Genomic DNA, 15235 nt, shown 5'->3' with positions numbered 1-15235 from the left:
CTAGCCAACAAGCCGTCAGCAACTGCCTCATCATGTGGAACGACTCCACTAACGAGCCGCATATTTCATCCGAGTCGTTCCCTCGCACCACCATGATTGTGCAGCAGAATGACGAGGAGGCACCACTTATGCAACAACCAGAGCAGCCAACGGCCAGGACACCTCTTCCCTGGGATCAATTTTGGATTCTACTACTCTTGGAGATGCCAGATTTTCTTTCTTCTCGGACCCTTGCCCCGTTTATTCCCCAAGTGAGTAGTATATTCCCCTCGCTGGACTTATATCTGACCACAACTGGACTTTGTCAAGCTCATTAGAGACATTGGAGTCACTCACGGAGACGAATCCCAGGTCGGACACTATGCCGGCATCCTTGTAAGCATGTCTTCATCGTTTTTGCCCTTTCGTTCGTCCATGATACTATTCTCTCCAGGAATCATCGTACTATGCAGCTCATACCCTGACCATTTTTCATTGGAGTCAACTATCCGACCACATGGGGCGGAAGCCCGTAATACTGATAGCTCTATCAGCAATTGTTATTTCGATGTTTTCGTTTGGGCTGTCGAAGACCTTCTTTGGTCTGGTGGTCAGGTCAGCGTGTCCAGTTAAATGTCAAATAATAGCCGTGATCATCAATTCCTGACATTCTCGACCAGTCGTATTGTCTGCGGAGCATTTGATCCGAGCGATACTGTGGTCAAGAGCATACTGATGGACATCACTGACGCAACCAATATGCCCAAGGCATATAGTTATATACCAATTTCGGTGATGATCGGAAACACAGTTGGGTAGGCATACAGTACATTTTCTCTCGTGCTGAGTTTCACAGCAGAATCTATTAGACCACTCATTGGGGGATCGCTCTCCCGACCAGCAGACAGATTCCCTGACATCTTCGGGCGATCAGAACTCCTGAAAACCTACCCATATCTCCTGCCATGCTCTATCTCAGCATTATTTGTATCGATAATTTGGCTAGTCACGTATATCCGTCTTAAAGAGGTGAGCGCCTAAAGACCCATCTTTGGATCACACTAAGTGTGGTTACAAGAGCGTCTCTACCACTGGCAAAACACCGCTCTGGGAGCTAATGAAAAAAGGATTCTTCGGCCAATCATACTCAAGGCTGAGCAGCGTTATAGTTGATTCTGGGGAAGGGAGTCCTGGAGAAGTTCAACCAAGGCCGCTTCCGCTGCGCGCCTTGCTAACCCCGAAAGTGTTGAGTGTGATAGCGAGTTATGCCACCATGGACCTGTTTCAAAAGGGGTTCAATTCGGTATTACCTGTTTTCTATGCAACACCGATTCAACTTGGTGGTCTTTCCCTTGACCCTCCTCGCATCGGTGCTTTACTTGCGGCATCAGATGTCATACATGGAATATTTCGGCTGCTTTTCTACACTCAATTACATGATCGCTTCGGTGCAAGAGCTATCTTTATCACCGGTGTTAGCTCCGGCATACCCATCGTCATTTTATTTCCTGTGACCAGTGCTCTGGCTCGGGCCTATGGAATAGGTATGGCGGTGTGGCTGTGTGTTGTCGTCCAGCTTGCGCTGAAGACTAGCCTGGTCCTGTGCTTCCGTATGTTAATTTAGCACTTCCTGCGTTCTGTTGAACTAAAAAGAGCTCATAGCCTGCATGGCATTATTCATCAGAGCAGCTGCTCCCAATCGCGCCTCGCTCGGAACAACCAATGGAATCGTTATGGTGGTTGTCGCAGTAGCAAAGGTCATCGGCCCGGCATCTGCAGCTTCAGTCTTCTCTTATTCATTGCAGGAGGGGCATGATGCGTGGTCGATATACTACTTCTTTATCGCAATTGTATTTCTCGCTGTCGGTACTGCTCTATTGCTTCCCCGTAATCCTAGTGTATGGGAAGATTCCCAATAATATCATCACGAATGACCGTGTACATTATGATCTAGTGTAGGAGGTAGGACTATACTTACCCTTGCAAGTGAATTGCATCGCAGATGTGAGCCAATATTTACGGCTAAATACTGTTGAAGTGATTATGGCGAGCAAAATCATCGAGCTCTAGAAGAAACGGGCGCAAGGCAATGGGATGAGGACGTCTTGTGACATTGAGGTTTACTGCCGAAGCGCAAAAAGTACCTATCACACGGGTATTTGTAATACCTACCTACATAATTCTCGATCTGATCGAAAATTTCATTGTCCGAGTCGACTTTCTGAATGAGAGCAATAAGCTTTGTTTTTGTGGAATATAACGCACCCAGAATTGACGGAATTTATAACCTAAATAAGAGCCGACTCTCTCGATACTGGCGGTGTATATCTTCTTTTCTTCCGGAGAGACTTCATCAAAAGGCACACCAGCTATGTCGAAGATCCTGTCACGCTACAACATTGATTCAGAGACCTTATAACCATGAGTGACAAGAACGAGTGGTACCTGAGCTTGGGGATAACCACGATTGATGGCGTAGAGAGAAAGCCATGGGTACGTACTAGTGCATCTCGAAGCTGCGGATAGAGTTCTGCACGTCCCTCAGGTGTATGCGCTTTGGAAAGGTCGATGGTGGTAAGGACGCACATTCCACTACAGGGGAGTTTTTACACAAGCGTATTGTATTTATCGGACACTCCTTCAGTCCTCTTTTGTTTCTGGAGGGTGGATGTAGGGTGCACATTCTGGTAGGATTAAACTGGGCATGTCTTGGACGGTTATGAGAGAGGAGAGTACACTGAGGGGGTAAGGCAGGTAGATAAATACCTGCGCTACGGGTTCTGGAAGACAAGAGGACTATATAAGCGATCTGAAATATATGTATGACGCCGTGAGTTCCATGTAGTGTTGCTGGCAGAACTCGGGAGTTTTACCGAGCGTTCTGGTAAGCTGGCTGTGCGGCCCAGATTTGCAGCCATAACTATCTTGAAGTAGTTCTCCTGGCCGAACTTGGAAGAAACACATTCTGCCAGTGTGGCAGGTACTGAAATTTCTTGATAACATTCAAACTGCGTTACATTGATACGAGACCACCGGATAGCGACTCCACAGCAGAACTCACGCGAAGGGAGGTTGGTAGAACCTAACAGGACGCCAGGGTATCGGAAACCCGCAGAGTTCGAATTTGATCTGATAGCTTCAATAGAACATGAAAATGGACGTCCCTAAAGTAAGATGATGCATGCTGGCGGACGCCCCCTTGCATCACTGATCATTGATCAAGACAATTTTGACATCGCTGTTGAGACTACACAGGATCTTGGTTCACCCTTCGCATGGGCACCTCCGCTCTCGACAAAGCCTCGTGATGCAGACGACCTTCTTGCTGGTCTAGATAGTATCTCGCCTGACGGTATCGCTGTTGAATTTGCGGTTCTTAAGGAGATCACGAGGATGGAAAGGATGAGAGCTTTGATGGAGTTGAAGTGCTCGAGAAAAAGGTTTTGGCGAATTGGATCGGGTTGAACACGGAATGATTCCACGAGCCATTCTAGATGGGGTTGAGGTAGTTAGTTACAATGGCGAGGATGACGGATGGGACGAGGCAACACTGATGTCGCCGTTAGGAATGTTATACACATCACGATAGTCTGGTTCTGCCGCCCCGGAAAACAACCAGTTTTGCTGGCAGTTCTGCTCCTTATACTAGTTCCATGGGAGTGGTTTGGCGTATCGATTTTATTTTCATTGCGAACATCACTCGCTGATGAGTCCAATGTGAGTAGGGAACGCCTCTGAACAAGCTGAAAATTTTGACGGCAGCACTACACGGAGTGAAAAAGGAATAATATATGGTTGACGATGAATCGAGATGTTGATGTGACGACGAAAAGGATCCCGGAATAGTGGCCAATCAGATTCTGCAGTTGAGAATATACTACAGCGTCTAATTTTAATAAACCGCAGTTCGGCGCTTACACGATTCTCGGTTCGGAGTCAGTACTCGAGCTTCCAACTCCCTATATCCCCACCATGCTTCGATTTCACCCCCCATGTCTTTTCTCGTTTATACTGGGCGTCTTCTCAGAAAACTAAATGTCCATCACTTCATATCCAGAATCCTTCTCCCAATAAAACGCAATCCTATCCTCCTTTCCTTCTCCATCTTCCTCGCTATTTACATCGCAACAGAAATAATCTTCTCTATATCATTTTTCGCCGCTCTCACTGGATGGCTACCTGCTTTCCCTGCGACATGGAGATTCTTACTCATGCTCCTCTTCGTAGTGCCCACATTCGCCTTCGTTCAATTGTCCCGACTTTTACTTCCATTAGTACTCTCAAGCAGATGGGATGGAGACGTGACTATTTCCCAGCAAGGATATGCCATGCTCCAGCGACGCCCTATCGACTACCCATTCGACGTTGCTGACGAGGAACACGCGTTGCTGGAAACAGCCGAAGAAGGTAGTGAGCGCTCTTCTAGGCCTGTGTCTCCGACTGCGCATCTGGTGGCGCATCAGTTTCATAAATTATGGTGGATACAGCTTCTGACTTATACCATCCTATTTTGTGCGAGCACCTGGATCGGAGCGCATTATGAACAACCGGGCGACGTGCGTTACAGAGATGCAGTCCAGTCTGCCGTTGCACATCCGTTAAGACAAGGGTACGGGAAACAAGGCAAGCTTCTTCGAATCTGTCGATACGAAGGTAGCTCATTCATTTTTAGAGAAAGTATTCATCGCTGCGTTATTCTACAACAATGAACTAGTCATACCCTACTGGCACAACTCTCTCGTCCAAGCTATACATTATCTCGGTCCAGACAACGTCTTCGTCTCGATCGTCGAGAGTCATAGTACTGATGCCTCGCCTAAGCTTCTTCAAGAACTAGATGCAGATCTTGCACTCATGGGCGTGTCGCGGCGCATACTCACAGGAGACGAGACTATATCCAGACCTGACTATTTGGGTGGGAGGGAGCGCATCGAATTCTTAGCCGCCAGTCGTAACCGCGCACTTGAGCCCCTAATGGAAGGAGGATACGATAAAGTTGTCTTCTCGAATGACATATTTATTGAGCCCGAGACCTTGGTAGAGTTACTGGAGACGAATAATGGAGACTATGACATGGCATGCGGTCTGGACTTTGGGCATTTCGGGTACGCTCATCTAGTTCCTCCATTTTCATCATTCTAATATTTCAAAGCGCATACGATATGTGGGTCCTCCGAGATCGACAAGCAAAACTCACCAGTGGAATGTGAGTGCGAATTTCATGTTCATGAAACCATATCTAATTTGACTTGAAGATGGCCATATTTCTTCGACGAAGCTGACTATCGCGCGATGCAGACAGACTCTCCCGCGCCTGTATTTTCCTGCTGGAACGGTGTCGTCGTCTTCGCCGCAGATCCTCTCATTCCCATACCCTTGCGATCCAACCGCACGCTTTCTACTGACCCTTTACCATACGAATTACCCTCGACACACCCAGCAACACAAGATCCCTCCATGCGTGGTCCTAGTCCCGCTCTGACACCCCAAATACAGTTCCGCGCATCTGCCCCAGGAGAATGTTTCTCGTCAGAAAGCTTTTTGCTCCCATATGACCTGAGACGACAATTCAATCTGCAGCGCATATATGTAAACCCGAGGGTAATCACTGCGTACAAATGGAGGTATGTCCCCTATCGATGTTGTTGGGACCGTGGCTTATACATCATCCTTGCATAGATATTATGCATACTTCAAATGGTTCATGCGCCATCCTGTACTCCGGTGGTGGATCGAAAAGGTGTACAATGGGGCATGGATGACGAGAGCTGTCTTGGTTGTGGGCGATGCCACTCAGGTGTATCGATGGGACGGGGGGGATTGTCATCCGTGGTTTTGAGTTTGCAGAACCGTCATGAGATTACGATTTGGACACATCACTCATAGACTGCATATTTGGTATCACCTAGGAGCGCTGCGGTATCACTGTCTGCGTTGGATATAATACTTATTAATACAGTTCGTAGATCACTCAAGGATGGACTCGCGTCTCCTACTCTTCCCCATTCTAAATAGCAGATCTGGTGGAGAGACTTCTATGCACGGGACATAAATTGTGAGGCTCTATTATTTTTGATCTAGTTGCTTCTGAGAACGTGGCCATATGAGTATTGTTGTGCTTACAAGCCGCTAGGCCAATCGTCGAAATTATGTGAAATAGAATAGGACCGCAGTGTCACAACGTTCTTTATGTAACTTGATGCCCGGGTGCGGTTATCGGAGTTTGCAACTTATAATCAGTTAAGCATTGGTTAAGCAGTTCCTTAAGTGGCCTTTGTTGGCGCTGATTGCTCTGCTTTCACATGGTCATATTTTGCTTCGTAATGAAAATCTTTCTTATATATTACAATCTCACCGGTTCTCATGGACAGCACTATGTTTTTCCTTTTTGGGGACTGGCCTTCAAGAGCGTTCCTGTAACATCGATGGATTGATACACGCGTGTGCACGGTTGCATCGTCTACATAAACGACGACTCGAATAATAGAAGGGGGAAAGGGAGCCAGGTGTAAGTCTTGATAGATATCTCGATAGCTTTACTGACTTTGGAAAGAAGCAGCATGGTAGTACATGTGGCACCCCGTCTAGTAGCCTAATCTGAAAATCCAACATCCAGAAACGAGACATTGAGCGCACATCTATTAGGTGCCAGGCCTGGACGGCGAATCGGGCTATGGTTGATACGAAGGTTGAGACGGTTTCCATCGCGTCGCTGTGACGGGATACAATGAGGTATTTGAGGGGTTCTTTCAGTGCAATCAATGACCCATGCGCTTCCACCTGTGCGACCTAATATGACCTGCCACGTCTGCCTGGACAGATATTCATATAAATCGGGAATCTTTTTTTATTGAATCATATTTTTTCTCTTGGACTAATAATTGTACGATGAGACATATTCTGGCAGGTGTGGTGCTCTCGGGCACGCTTGCTGCCCGTGCGTGGGCTGGACAACTGACCAACATCCACGGTGTTAATTTGGGTTCATGGTAAGTGTTACTCTATGCCTCCGACCGACTGTTCAACTTAAGTGGTAGCCCAGGTTGCTCCTAGAGCCATGGATGCTTCCTCAAGGTGATAAACCAACGAACTTTGCAAATATGCGTTCACTGAACCTGTTTCTTTAGAGTGGTTGAATATGGGTGGACAGTCATGTGCTAATGATTGTTCGACATGCATTTCAACCGAGTCGTACGTTCCAATTCTACACTGTTCGCATGTGAAATTTAATTTGTTCTGCGATCAAATAGGTCATTTGCAAAGGCGTATCCCGACACCGTCGACACTACATTCGCTAAACACTGGGACACGTGGTTTACGCAGGACGATGTCAATACGCTGAAGGCGGCCGGTATTAACACCGTCAGGGTTCCTGTGAGTCGATTCCAAGGTCACTGCGAACTTGGTCAGACTAATGTTGGACGGTTTAATCTGCTTTGTTTTTTCTTATCCTGTGCAAACTTTCATGTGTTATGCATTGCGCCCGTTCATAGCTGGGATATTGGATTGTGGAGGCCTTAGTCGATAGGTCGCACGAATCATACCCTCGGGGCGGTCTCGAGTATTTGGTTAGAAGCTCTGCTATAGTTTAATTCTCTAATTAATCTCAAGCGTGTAGCGTCGGGGCTTGGGCTGGCTGCAAGATGCCGGAATTCAAGCGATCCTGGATCATCACGCATTACCCGGGGTTCAAACAGCTGGGCAAATGTTCACCGGAAAGTAAGTTTCCATTTGGTTCCTATCTGTTCTGTGCTGAAATTTATTTTTATTAGTTGCACTTCCGATGTTCAATTCTACGTGAGCCATTTCGCAGCTGGTAAAAACATCAAATACAAATCCTTACACACAGACTCCATACAACTACCACCGTGCACTGGTGTGGACAGCGGTCATGACTGCGCTTTCTCACCTGGACCCTACTTTTGGAAGTGTCTTTGCAATCGAGGCAATCAATGAACCCATTATGAACGCGACTCTGACACCCGGCTATGGCAACTGTATGTATCATTCGTCATCAATTCTTTTATTTGTGCCCTCATGGTTCCTGAACCTCTGTACAGTCCAAAAGAATTTCGTCCAGGTGATCCGTGCAGTTGAGCTCATACTCGGAATATTTGTGCCATCATCCAGTTTATCAGTATCAGTATCACCGTCCGTCTCGAACAACTTCACGGCTGCATTGAGTGCGACATCTTCAGAATCCATATTCCCGGTGGAGGTGCAAACGGCACTTTTAGAAGCCGTTCCGATTTTACTAGAAATTGGAATAGCGTTCGGTTTGCAGACCATATTCGAAGCATCACCCTTCATTCAGTCCCGTCCTCCATTGGTTACCAAGTGAGTTCACCCTGAGTCCTTGCTAGGATACATTGACGATGGCATGCATAGCTTCATGGATATAAACTGGCAGTACGATAACCCCTCTAATCCAGCTGACGCGGCGATTGGCCCCCAAGCTTATGACAACCATTTGTATTACTCGTGAGTACACGGTTGACTACATCAAGTTCTCATGGTTTCTTTAATTTTAATTTTCTCTCCACAGGTTTGGTGTATGTCGCGTGCATGTGGCTTATTGCTTCGCATTAACAAATATATAGGGAGTTGCGGCTGCTGACCCGAAGTCTTACCTGATCAGTATCTGCAGTGTGTCTTCTTCGTCCGTTCGGCGATAATGTACTCACTTTTGGTAAAGATCTTACACGTATCCAGGCCGATGCAGCGGTCGGCAACTCTCCACTCTGGTTCGGAGAGTGGGGACTTTCGACGCAGTTCACTGCCACGGACGAGTTCCTCTACAAGTGGGCTGACGCACAGAAGTTGGCCTACAGTAAAGGTGCCGGATGGATTGTACGTGTCCCATTGCATTTGATCAAGACGTTTGCTCAAAGATGATTACTTCAGTACTGGAACTTCAAAACCGAGATATCAACTCTCACCAATGGGAGCGCACTTGCAAGGCAATGGTGAGTCAAGCGCATCCTAGGGTGCTTTATGAAAGATCTGACGGCCGTCTATGTAGGTCTTACCTTGAGGGGTTAAAACTCGGGTTCTTGACCCAGGACCCTGCGGCGTACCATGATCCGGACGTGTGCGGTCCGTACATAAACAGCACCACTAACAGCGCAAGTTCATGATGTGCGTTCTCGGTACCTAATAAGCGAGGGCGCAGAGCGCACCTATATCGATCCCTGCTAACCACCATTCCTTTGTCGACATTCCTTACTGATTCCTTAGAATGATTGGTGCTAGTTTTTCTAGGTTTGCTATTCTAACAAAATTGGTCTCGGTTAGACCTAAGCTCACTAGTCTAGTACAAACCATAGGAAACTAACGCGAAGTTGTTTATATTACAATCAATTATTTTGTGGCGAAGACTTATACGTGTGAAGTTCATAATTACAAGGCTGTGCGACTCCGAGGACCGAGTCAATGATTCGGCCTATATATGTAGCAGCTCTCGTCTACATTAATCTTCGATATCGGCGGTCGTAAGACATATATAGCCTAACATGCATGCAGATATTTTACATGATATGTTCATCGGAATTTGCTGATGTGCTGTCATGACTTGTGGTCATGGTACCGTGAAACTTGGAAGAGCATGATATCACATTTATGTAAAGATCATTCCGGGCCATTCCGCCCAATCCCTTCTGGAGCGGTCCAGAGACGAGCGGATCGCGTGCGCACTTGCAGGGTCTCCATATATTGAATTTCAACCAGCGCTCGCTCTCTCTCCATCTCGATTCTTGTTGCCTCACCTCAAGCTACAGCGTAACTATGAATGATGAAGCCAAATTGCCAATGCTGCTGAAACCTGGGCTGCCCGACCGCGTCACTACTGGCCAAATTACACTAATCCAATTGTATGTTGCGAGTTGCCACAAGCCCAATCTCCGTCTTTGCGGATTCCTGCCAGCTTGAGCATGTTGAAGATGGTGCTTGACATCCGCTGCAGTAGGCTCTCGCTCTGAACCGTTATGACAGTCCCCAGCGAAGGCAATGGAGAGACTTCCTCAGGTATTATTATCAGTCTTCTTTGAAAGTCTTATCTCTAACTTTATAAATATCAGTCCCGGAGAGCCTTTTATCACCCTGTCCGTCTTATCTCTTGTGAAGTTTCAGGCCTCGATATTGCCCTCGTCTCACTCCATTCCCGAACGACATGCCGCATTGGACCGAACTTATTGCAGAGAAGAAGCAGAGGCAGCTCAAGTCCATTCCACAAGAGTGGCTTGTGTCTCCTCCTCCAGACTCTACTCTGGACGTGACTGGTTTTCCGGAGACGTGCGGCCTTCTAACTGCACGAGAAATTGAGATCACCAATACTTCGGTGGATGTTTTGTTGGAGAAACTCGCGTGTGGCGAATGGACTGCTGTAGACGTTACCACTGCGTTTTACAAGAGGGCTGTTGTCGCTCACCAGCTCGTGAGCCAATTTTCGTGGACATTTGCTTGACGAAATTGTATTAACTAGCCAATTAGGTCAATTGCCTGACGGAAATATTTGTTGATCGCGCATTAGCCCGAGCAGCGGAACTCGATGATCATTTCAAACAAACAGGGAAGGTCGTTGGTCCCCTCCATGGGCTGCCGATCTCTCTAAAGGATCAACTTTGTATCAAGGGGCTGGAAACTACCATGGGTAAGTAATAATTGATGATTCCCTGGTTCCGCTAGATTATGAATCGCTGGTCTTAGGTTATGTCTCGTGGATTGGGCGATACGCAGAGAAAAACGCTGTACTGGTCGACATTCTGATTGAGTGCGGAGCCGTGCCATTTGTCCGCACCAATCTTCCACAGACAGTTATGGTGAGTGCACGCTGAACATGATTCAGGCTGCTATTTGGGGTTGAACGTATTTTCAGTGGCCAGAATCCTTCAACAACATCTTCGGCCGGACGACTAACCCACACAACCGCTCTCTGACCCCGGGTGGGTCATCAGGAGGGGAGGGTGCGTTGATTGCCCTTAAAGGAAGCCCTTTGGGGGTAGGTTCTGATATTGGAGGGTAGGAAAGGATTTGGAGCTATGATCGATAGTAATCTTCTGACGCTTTCTCGACAGATCTATTCGTATTCCTTCCTCGTTCTGTGGCTTGTACAGTCTGAGACCGTCATACGGGCGTGTGCCGTACTGTGGCGCCCTAAACTCACTCGAGGGCCAAGACTCGGTTCACTCCGTGTTTGGTCCTATGACAAATAGCGTCGGCGGGGTCAAAGCCTTCATGAAAGCTGTTGTCAATGCCAAACCATGGCTCAAAGATCCTCTTGCGGTTAGGAAGAAATGGCATGAAGACGAATACAATCTCGCAGACCATGGATCGGGCAAGGACTTGTGCTTTGCGATCATGTGGGATGATGGCGTTGTTGTGCCCCACCCGCCTATTAGGAGGTCTCTGGAAATCACTAAAGCGGCTCTCGAGAAGGCGGGCCACAAAGGTTTTTCTTGTATAACTCTTCTGCTGAATTATGCTCATTTGGCGATAGTTGTTGACTGGAAGCCTATCAAGCACAGGTTGCTTGCAGACACCACGGCAAGGAATTCTGTTCTTAACTTATGTCATTAATTGACCTAGCAGCATCGTACAGCGGAACATCTGGAACGCCGCCTCCAGCGAAGACTACATGATGACGACCTCTGCCACAGGGGAACCAATAATTGCGACGATGGAGCTAGACGATTCAGATGCTACGGCAGCACCCTTCCGTCCGAAGAAGATCGGTATCACCGCATACCAGCTCTGGCAAGCGCAAAAACTGCGCAAAGATATTCGAAAAGAATATCTGGACCATTGGGAAGCGACATCATCAGAGACTGGTACAGGACGGCCTGTCGATGCTATCATATGTCCAGCGTCATCATATGCAGCGACTCCCCATGGGAAGAACAGGTCAGTGTCTTTGCATTTGCAACATTTGGAGCTGTTGGTGAGAAACAGCTCATAGGTACACTAACTACACCACGGTTTGGAACGCGCTCGATTATCCCGCTACGACTTTCCCTGTGACTACAGTCGACCCCATTCTTGATGCGAAGAAACCTCGTCGTGTTTTCTATGACGATTATGATGAGGGTATCCACGAAATGTGTGAGTACTTTGCCAGCAGCCAGCGATTTTTTGATGGGTATATGATTGATCCAGACGACCCGGAGATATTCAAGAACGCGCCTGTTTGCTTGCAACTCGTAGGTCGGACTTTGGAGGAAGAGGCTATCATAAAAATGACCGAGATTGTCGATGGTGCGCTGGCAGCCGCCAAATAAACACACCAGAATTTATGCACCAATATGATATACCTTGCATATGTGGTATAAGGGGCAGAAAGGAATTGCCCTCTTGGCAATCGACAGTGTTTTTGTAAATGGGTTCGGTACATAATAAACGACCCCAGGCCTTTTAACCTTGGGTCCTTGACTACCACTCTTCCACGGAACTTTATAAATACATTTCTCAGCACTGTCTCAGTCTTACCGAACGCCAAGAGCAAAGCTGACGAACTGCAGAGTACCTTGTAAACGCCAAATCGCGACGGTCTGTCAGAGTCATCAAGTAGCTGCACTTAAGCAGCAGCCGATTGACTTGCACAATTTCACCGTGATAGAAATCAGTCTGCTTCCTGAGCGGTTGATGTGGCATGGAGACAGTTCCCGGAATCTAGAATACCAAATGCATGGACGTCTTTGTGAGTTAAAAACGTTATGTATCGAAGGCGAGCAATCGATGGAAGAGAACCGGTAACTAGTACCGCGGACATGCAGCGGACATGAGGCTCGCAGCTGAAATGGATGGTGCAGGTGATCAGATCGATAATGCAGTTGACTCAGGCTTGTACACTCTCATGCAATAACTTGATCAATGCCTAACTGTATCTTGAACTCGGAGAGTACTTGCAGTTGGCAGTAGTAAAGGATGAGCAGGAAAACTTGAAAGTACATCTAATCTTATCTTACGGAAGCAATATAAGAGTCACGTTGGGCACGCTGCTTGTCCACGCGTTGTCCTTCCCCAGTACAATAAAAAGTTTAAATTTGATGGCCACGCATATATGTACGTATATGAGTGCAACCACGTTGTGTCCTCGCGCCTGCGTTTTACTTATTTTTTCCCCACAACATCCCCGCCTATACCACGACGTGCCTTCTCCTCACGCTGTATGCGAGCCTTGTCACCCCTTGTATGCATTTTTCCACCGATCTAACTTTAATTTACCGTCCTTCCATCACACGCATCTTTTTACATTCCTGATATAAGGCTTCAAGCTTAAGCCCCTCCGTTGCAACATCCTTGAAGTACTAGGTCGACGTGCCATGTCTTACTGCTCGTACCAGTTTTCCCTGGCCATCCTTGCACTTCTACCACTTGTTTCAGGCCATGGATATGTCGCGCAAGTTGCAATCGATGGCACAGACTACTATGGGAACGTCCCCAATGCCGACCCCGTTCCCAGCATAGTCAGACAGATCAATGATGTCGCTCCCGTGAAGGGCGCTTCCAACCCGTATCTTAATTGCGGCCAAGATGCTCAACTCGCATCACTTGTTGCCAACGCTAATCCATCCAGTCAATTGCAGTTTTGGTGGAAGGGTGGTGACGGCAGCAATTGGCCCCACAATATCGGCCCCATCATGACTTATATGGCGCAGTGTGTCAACACGACGTGCGATCAGTATAATTCAACAAACGCGGAATGGTTCAAGATCGAGGAGACGGGGCTGCAGCCAGGAAATATGGTTTGGTATCAGCAAAATATCAGTACGTCTATTCATTCACGCCATTCTTTTTTATCTGAATGTTGCACGTACAGTGAATGGTGGGCCAGCAAATGTAACCCTTCCTCCGACACTAGCTCCAGGGCAATACCTCATACGACATGAGATCATCGCACTACATCTCGCAAATGAGATGGGCGGCGCTGAGTTCTACCCTAGCTGTACGCAGGTGAGCCATGTTTGTTCGTAATCTTACATTCCATATCGATCACGTTCTCTGCAGGTAAATATTCAGGGCGACCAATCAGCCGTCGCACCGGCGAGTGATGAAGTCACTTTTCCAGGCGGGTACAGCGATAACGATCCCGGAATTTACGACCCCACCATTTTTGACACGCCCGTGCAGTATACGTTCCCTGGGCCTGCAGTTGTCCCGTTCGCGGCAGCAAATACTTCATCACCGACATCTTCCAATCCCAGTTCAACTACTACAAGCACACCCGTGCCCTCTTCGACTGCCAGTGCATCGGGCAGTGGAGGCGGAGTGCAGTGCCAAGTGAGCACGGCGCAAACTGCTTTTTCTATGTATGCACGTCAGCCTCGGAGCGTGTCGAGAGTGATGAGGCGTTGGTGGGAGAGTTTAACCAGCTTGTCGTGAATAGTCTCTATTCCACTGATCAGAGAGCAATTGCGATTGTCATAATGTTTAGATCTGGAAAGACGGGTATACTTTGGGGGGAGCGGTCTTGGTGTTTTTTGTTGCCGTTCATTGCTATTCTGTGGTCCAGTTACCGTACCAGCTCCAGCCTCCAGGTTAAACTACTGGTTGTAGATTATATCATAAGTAGTAACTAGTACAGTACTACCATGTTGTATCATTATAGGCCTATGCTAATAGCTTCGGTCTTCACGCAGTGAAACTCGTGATGACTTCGCAGTACTTTGAACATTGTATAAGTTAAGTTTATTAATAGCTATAGCCTGTTTGCCGCAAGGTTTATGTAATACATAGTAGTGGTAAGTAGCAGCCTGCGATGAGGTGCATGGCAAAAGACATATCAGCTGTGGGCACCATCCGAAATGATACTCCCAATCCACGTCATATTCATTCCCTCTGCTGCTCCCTTCTGCGTATCATGCTATATATAACAGCGGATGCAGCAGATAAGCATGACCCTCCCCTGTGCCTGGCATGCGAGATTCTCAGCCACGGGCGCTGGCACATCTGATGAGGAACCTGAAAGACAAACTTGATAGTCGTCGAGCTGATGGCGACGGGTGTTGGCTGGTGACACGAACTTGATAAGTCCCATGTTTACTAACTCTTGCTATGAAGTTGGGTCTGTTCTACGCGAATGCAAGCATAGCGCGGACCACTCGTGATGAAGTATTCCCGTATTCATCTCGTAAAGTAGACTCAACCGTCCGGCTCACAAAGGCAGTCAAAGGATATTTCAGCGTAGCCCGACTGCAAATCGATACGCTGATCGCCAAATGATGCAGTTCTAACCGTAGGCCCCGGGGGCCGGGGACTCGGA

At 47.5% G+C, this 15235-nt stretch overlaps 6 protein-coding genes across 6 annotated transcripts; all 6 read left to right on the top strand.

The window, feature by feature from the left end:
* Window positions 1-92: 92 nt before the first annotated feature.
* Window positions 93-1898, top strand: HD556DRAFT_1449753 (major facilitator superfamily domain-containing protein; the record flags this gene model as incomplete). The annotated part of the gene is made up of 7 exons (XM_041307640.1): window positions 93-251; window positions 310-375; window positions 434-594; window positions 660-794; window positions 849-1008; window positions 1058-1589; window positions 1642-1898. 7 exons carry the CDS (start codon window positions 93-95, stop codon window positions 1896-1898), a joined length of 1470 nt encoding a protein of 489 aa, XP_041153831.1.
* Window positions 1899-3156: 1258 nt separating this feature from the next.
* HD556DRAFT_1531072 (uncharacterized protein) lies at window positions 3157-3828 on the top strand (the record flags this gene model as incomplete). The annotated part of the gene is made up of 2 exons (XM_041309481.1): window positions 3157-3307; window positions 3361-3828. 2 exons carry the CDS (start codon window positions 3157-3159, stop codon window positions 3453-3455), a joined length of 246 nt encoding a protein of 81 aa, XP_041153830.1. The 3' UTR covers window positions 3456-3828.
* Window positions 3829-4307: 479 nt separating this feature from the next.
* HD556DRAFT_1434762 (glycosyltransferase family 69 protein) lies at window positions 4308-5818 on the top strand (the record flags this gene model as incomplete). Its single annotated transcript, XM_041305362.1, has 5 exons — window positions 4308-4602; window positions 4652-5084; window positions 5132-5185; window positions 5235-5603; window positions 5659-5818. 5 exons carry the CDS (start codon window positions 4308-4310, stop codon window positions 5816-5818), a joined length of 1311 nt encoding a protein of 436 aa, XP_041153829.1.
* An 891-nt stretch (window positions 5819-6709) lies between these two features.
* On the top strand, window positions 6710-9552 carry HD556DRAFT_1056937 (glycoside hydrolase family 5 protein). Its single transcript, XM_041296033.1, has 15 exons — window positions 6710-6968; window positions 7022-7053; window positions 7107-7170; window positions 7230-7353; window positions 7473-7547; window positions 7598-7698; window positions 7752-7776; window positions 7829-7976; window positions 8040-8316; window positions 8368-8460; window positions 8525-8531; window positions 8580-8625; window positions 8675-8829; window positions 8884-8945; window positions 9002-9552. The coding sequence occupies exons 1-15, from the start codon at window positions 6868-6870 to the stop codon at window positions 9114-9116; spliced, it is 1425 nt and encodes a 474-aa protein (XP_041153828.1). The 5' UTR covers window positions 6710-6867; the 3' UTR covers window positions 9117-9552.
* A 342-nt stretch (window positions 9553-9894) lies between these two features.
* HD556DRAFT_1056909 (general amidase) lies at window positions 9895-12482 on the top strand. Its single transcript, XM_041296032.1, has 9 exons — window positions 9895-10002; window positions 10056-10411; window positions 10468-10627; window positions 10684-10796; window positions 10853-10995; window positions 11052-11520; window positions 11576-11877; window positions 11933-12075; window positions 12130-12482. Exons 2-9 carry the CDS (start codon window positions 10148-10150, stop codon window positions 12249-12251), a joined length of 1716 nt encoding a protein of 571 aa, XP_041153827.1. The 5' UTR covers window positions 9895-10002; window positions 10056-10147; the 3' UTR covers window positions 12252-12482.
* A 509-nt stretch (window positions 12483-12991) lies between these two features.
* Window positions 12992-14651, top strand: HD556DRAFT_1415719 (glycoside hydrolase family 61 protein). The gene is made up of 3 exons (XM_041304318.1): window positions 12992-13740; window positions 13793-13926; window positions 13981-14651. The coding sequence occupies exons 1-3, from the start codon at window positions 13296-13298 to the stop codon at window positions 14353-14355; spliced, it is 954 nt and encodes a 317-aa protein (XP_041153826.1). The 5' UTR covers window positions 12992-13295; the 3' UTR covers window positions 14356-14651.
* The last annotated feature ends 584 nt before the right edge of the window (window positions 14652-15235 follow it).

The sequence above is a fragment of the Suillus plorans genome, assembly GCF_016647745.1.
Source record: "Suillus plorans strain S12 chromosome Unknown HD556scaffold_93, whole genome shotgun sequence".
In the NCBI taxonomy this organism is placed as follows: Eukaryota; Fungi; Basidiomycota; class Agaricomycetes; order Boletales; family Suillaceae; genus Suillus; species Suillus plorans.
This window is presented reverse-complemented; position numbering and strand designations above follow the sequence as displayed.

What these genes read in the sequence shown, in the direction of transcription:
- HD556DRAFT_1415719 (XM_041304318.1), top strand. Translation starts at nt 13,296, where the DNA reads ATGTCTTACTGCTCGTACCAGTTTTCCCTGGCCATCCTTGCACTTCTA. An exon ending in TTGGTATCAGCAAAATATCA is followed by an intron (nt 13,741 to 13,792) that starts GTACGTCTATTC and finishes TTGCACGTACAG; the next exon opens with TGAATGGTGGGCCAGCAAAT. An exon ending in TCTACCCTAGCTGTACGCAG is followed by an intron (nt 13,927 to 13,980) that starts GTGAGCCATGTT and finishes CGTTCTCTGCAG; the next exon opens with GTAAATATTCAGGGCGACCA.
- HD556DRAFT_1056909 (XM_041296032.1), top strand. Translation starts at nt 10,148, where the DNA reads ATGCCGCATTGGACCGAACTTATTGCAGAGAAGAAGCAGAGGCAGCTC. An exon ending in CTGTTGTCGCTCACCAGCTC is followed by an intron (nt 10,412 to 10,467) that starts GTGAGCCAATTT and finishes CTAGCCAATTAG; the next exon opens with GTCAATTGCCTGACGGAAAT. An exon ending in GGGGCTGGAAACTACCATGG is followed by an intron (nt 10,628 to 10,683) that starts GTAAGTAATAAT and finishes CGCTGGTCTTAG; the next exon opens with GTTATGTCTCGTGGATTGGG.
- HD556DRAFT_1056937 (XM_041296033.1), top strand. Translation starts at nt 6,868, where the DNA reads ATGAGACATATTCTGGCAGGTGTGGTGCTCTCGGGCACGCTTGCTGCC. An exon ending in GCCATGGATGCTTCCTCAAG is followed by an intron (nt 7,054 to 7,106) that starts GTGATAAACCAA and finishes CTGTTTCTTTAG; the next exon opens with AGTGGTTGAATATGGGTGGA. An exon ending in CGTCCTCCATTGGTTACCAA is followed by an intron (nt 8,317 to 8,367) that starts GTGAGTTCACCC and finishes TGGCATGCATAG; the next exon opens with CTTCATGGATATAAACTGGC.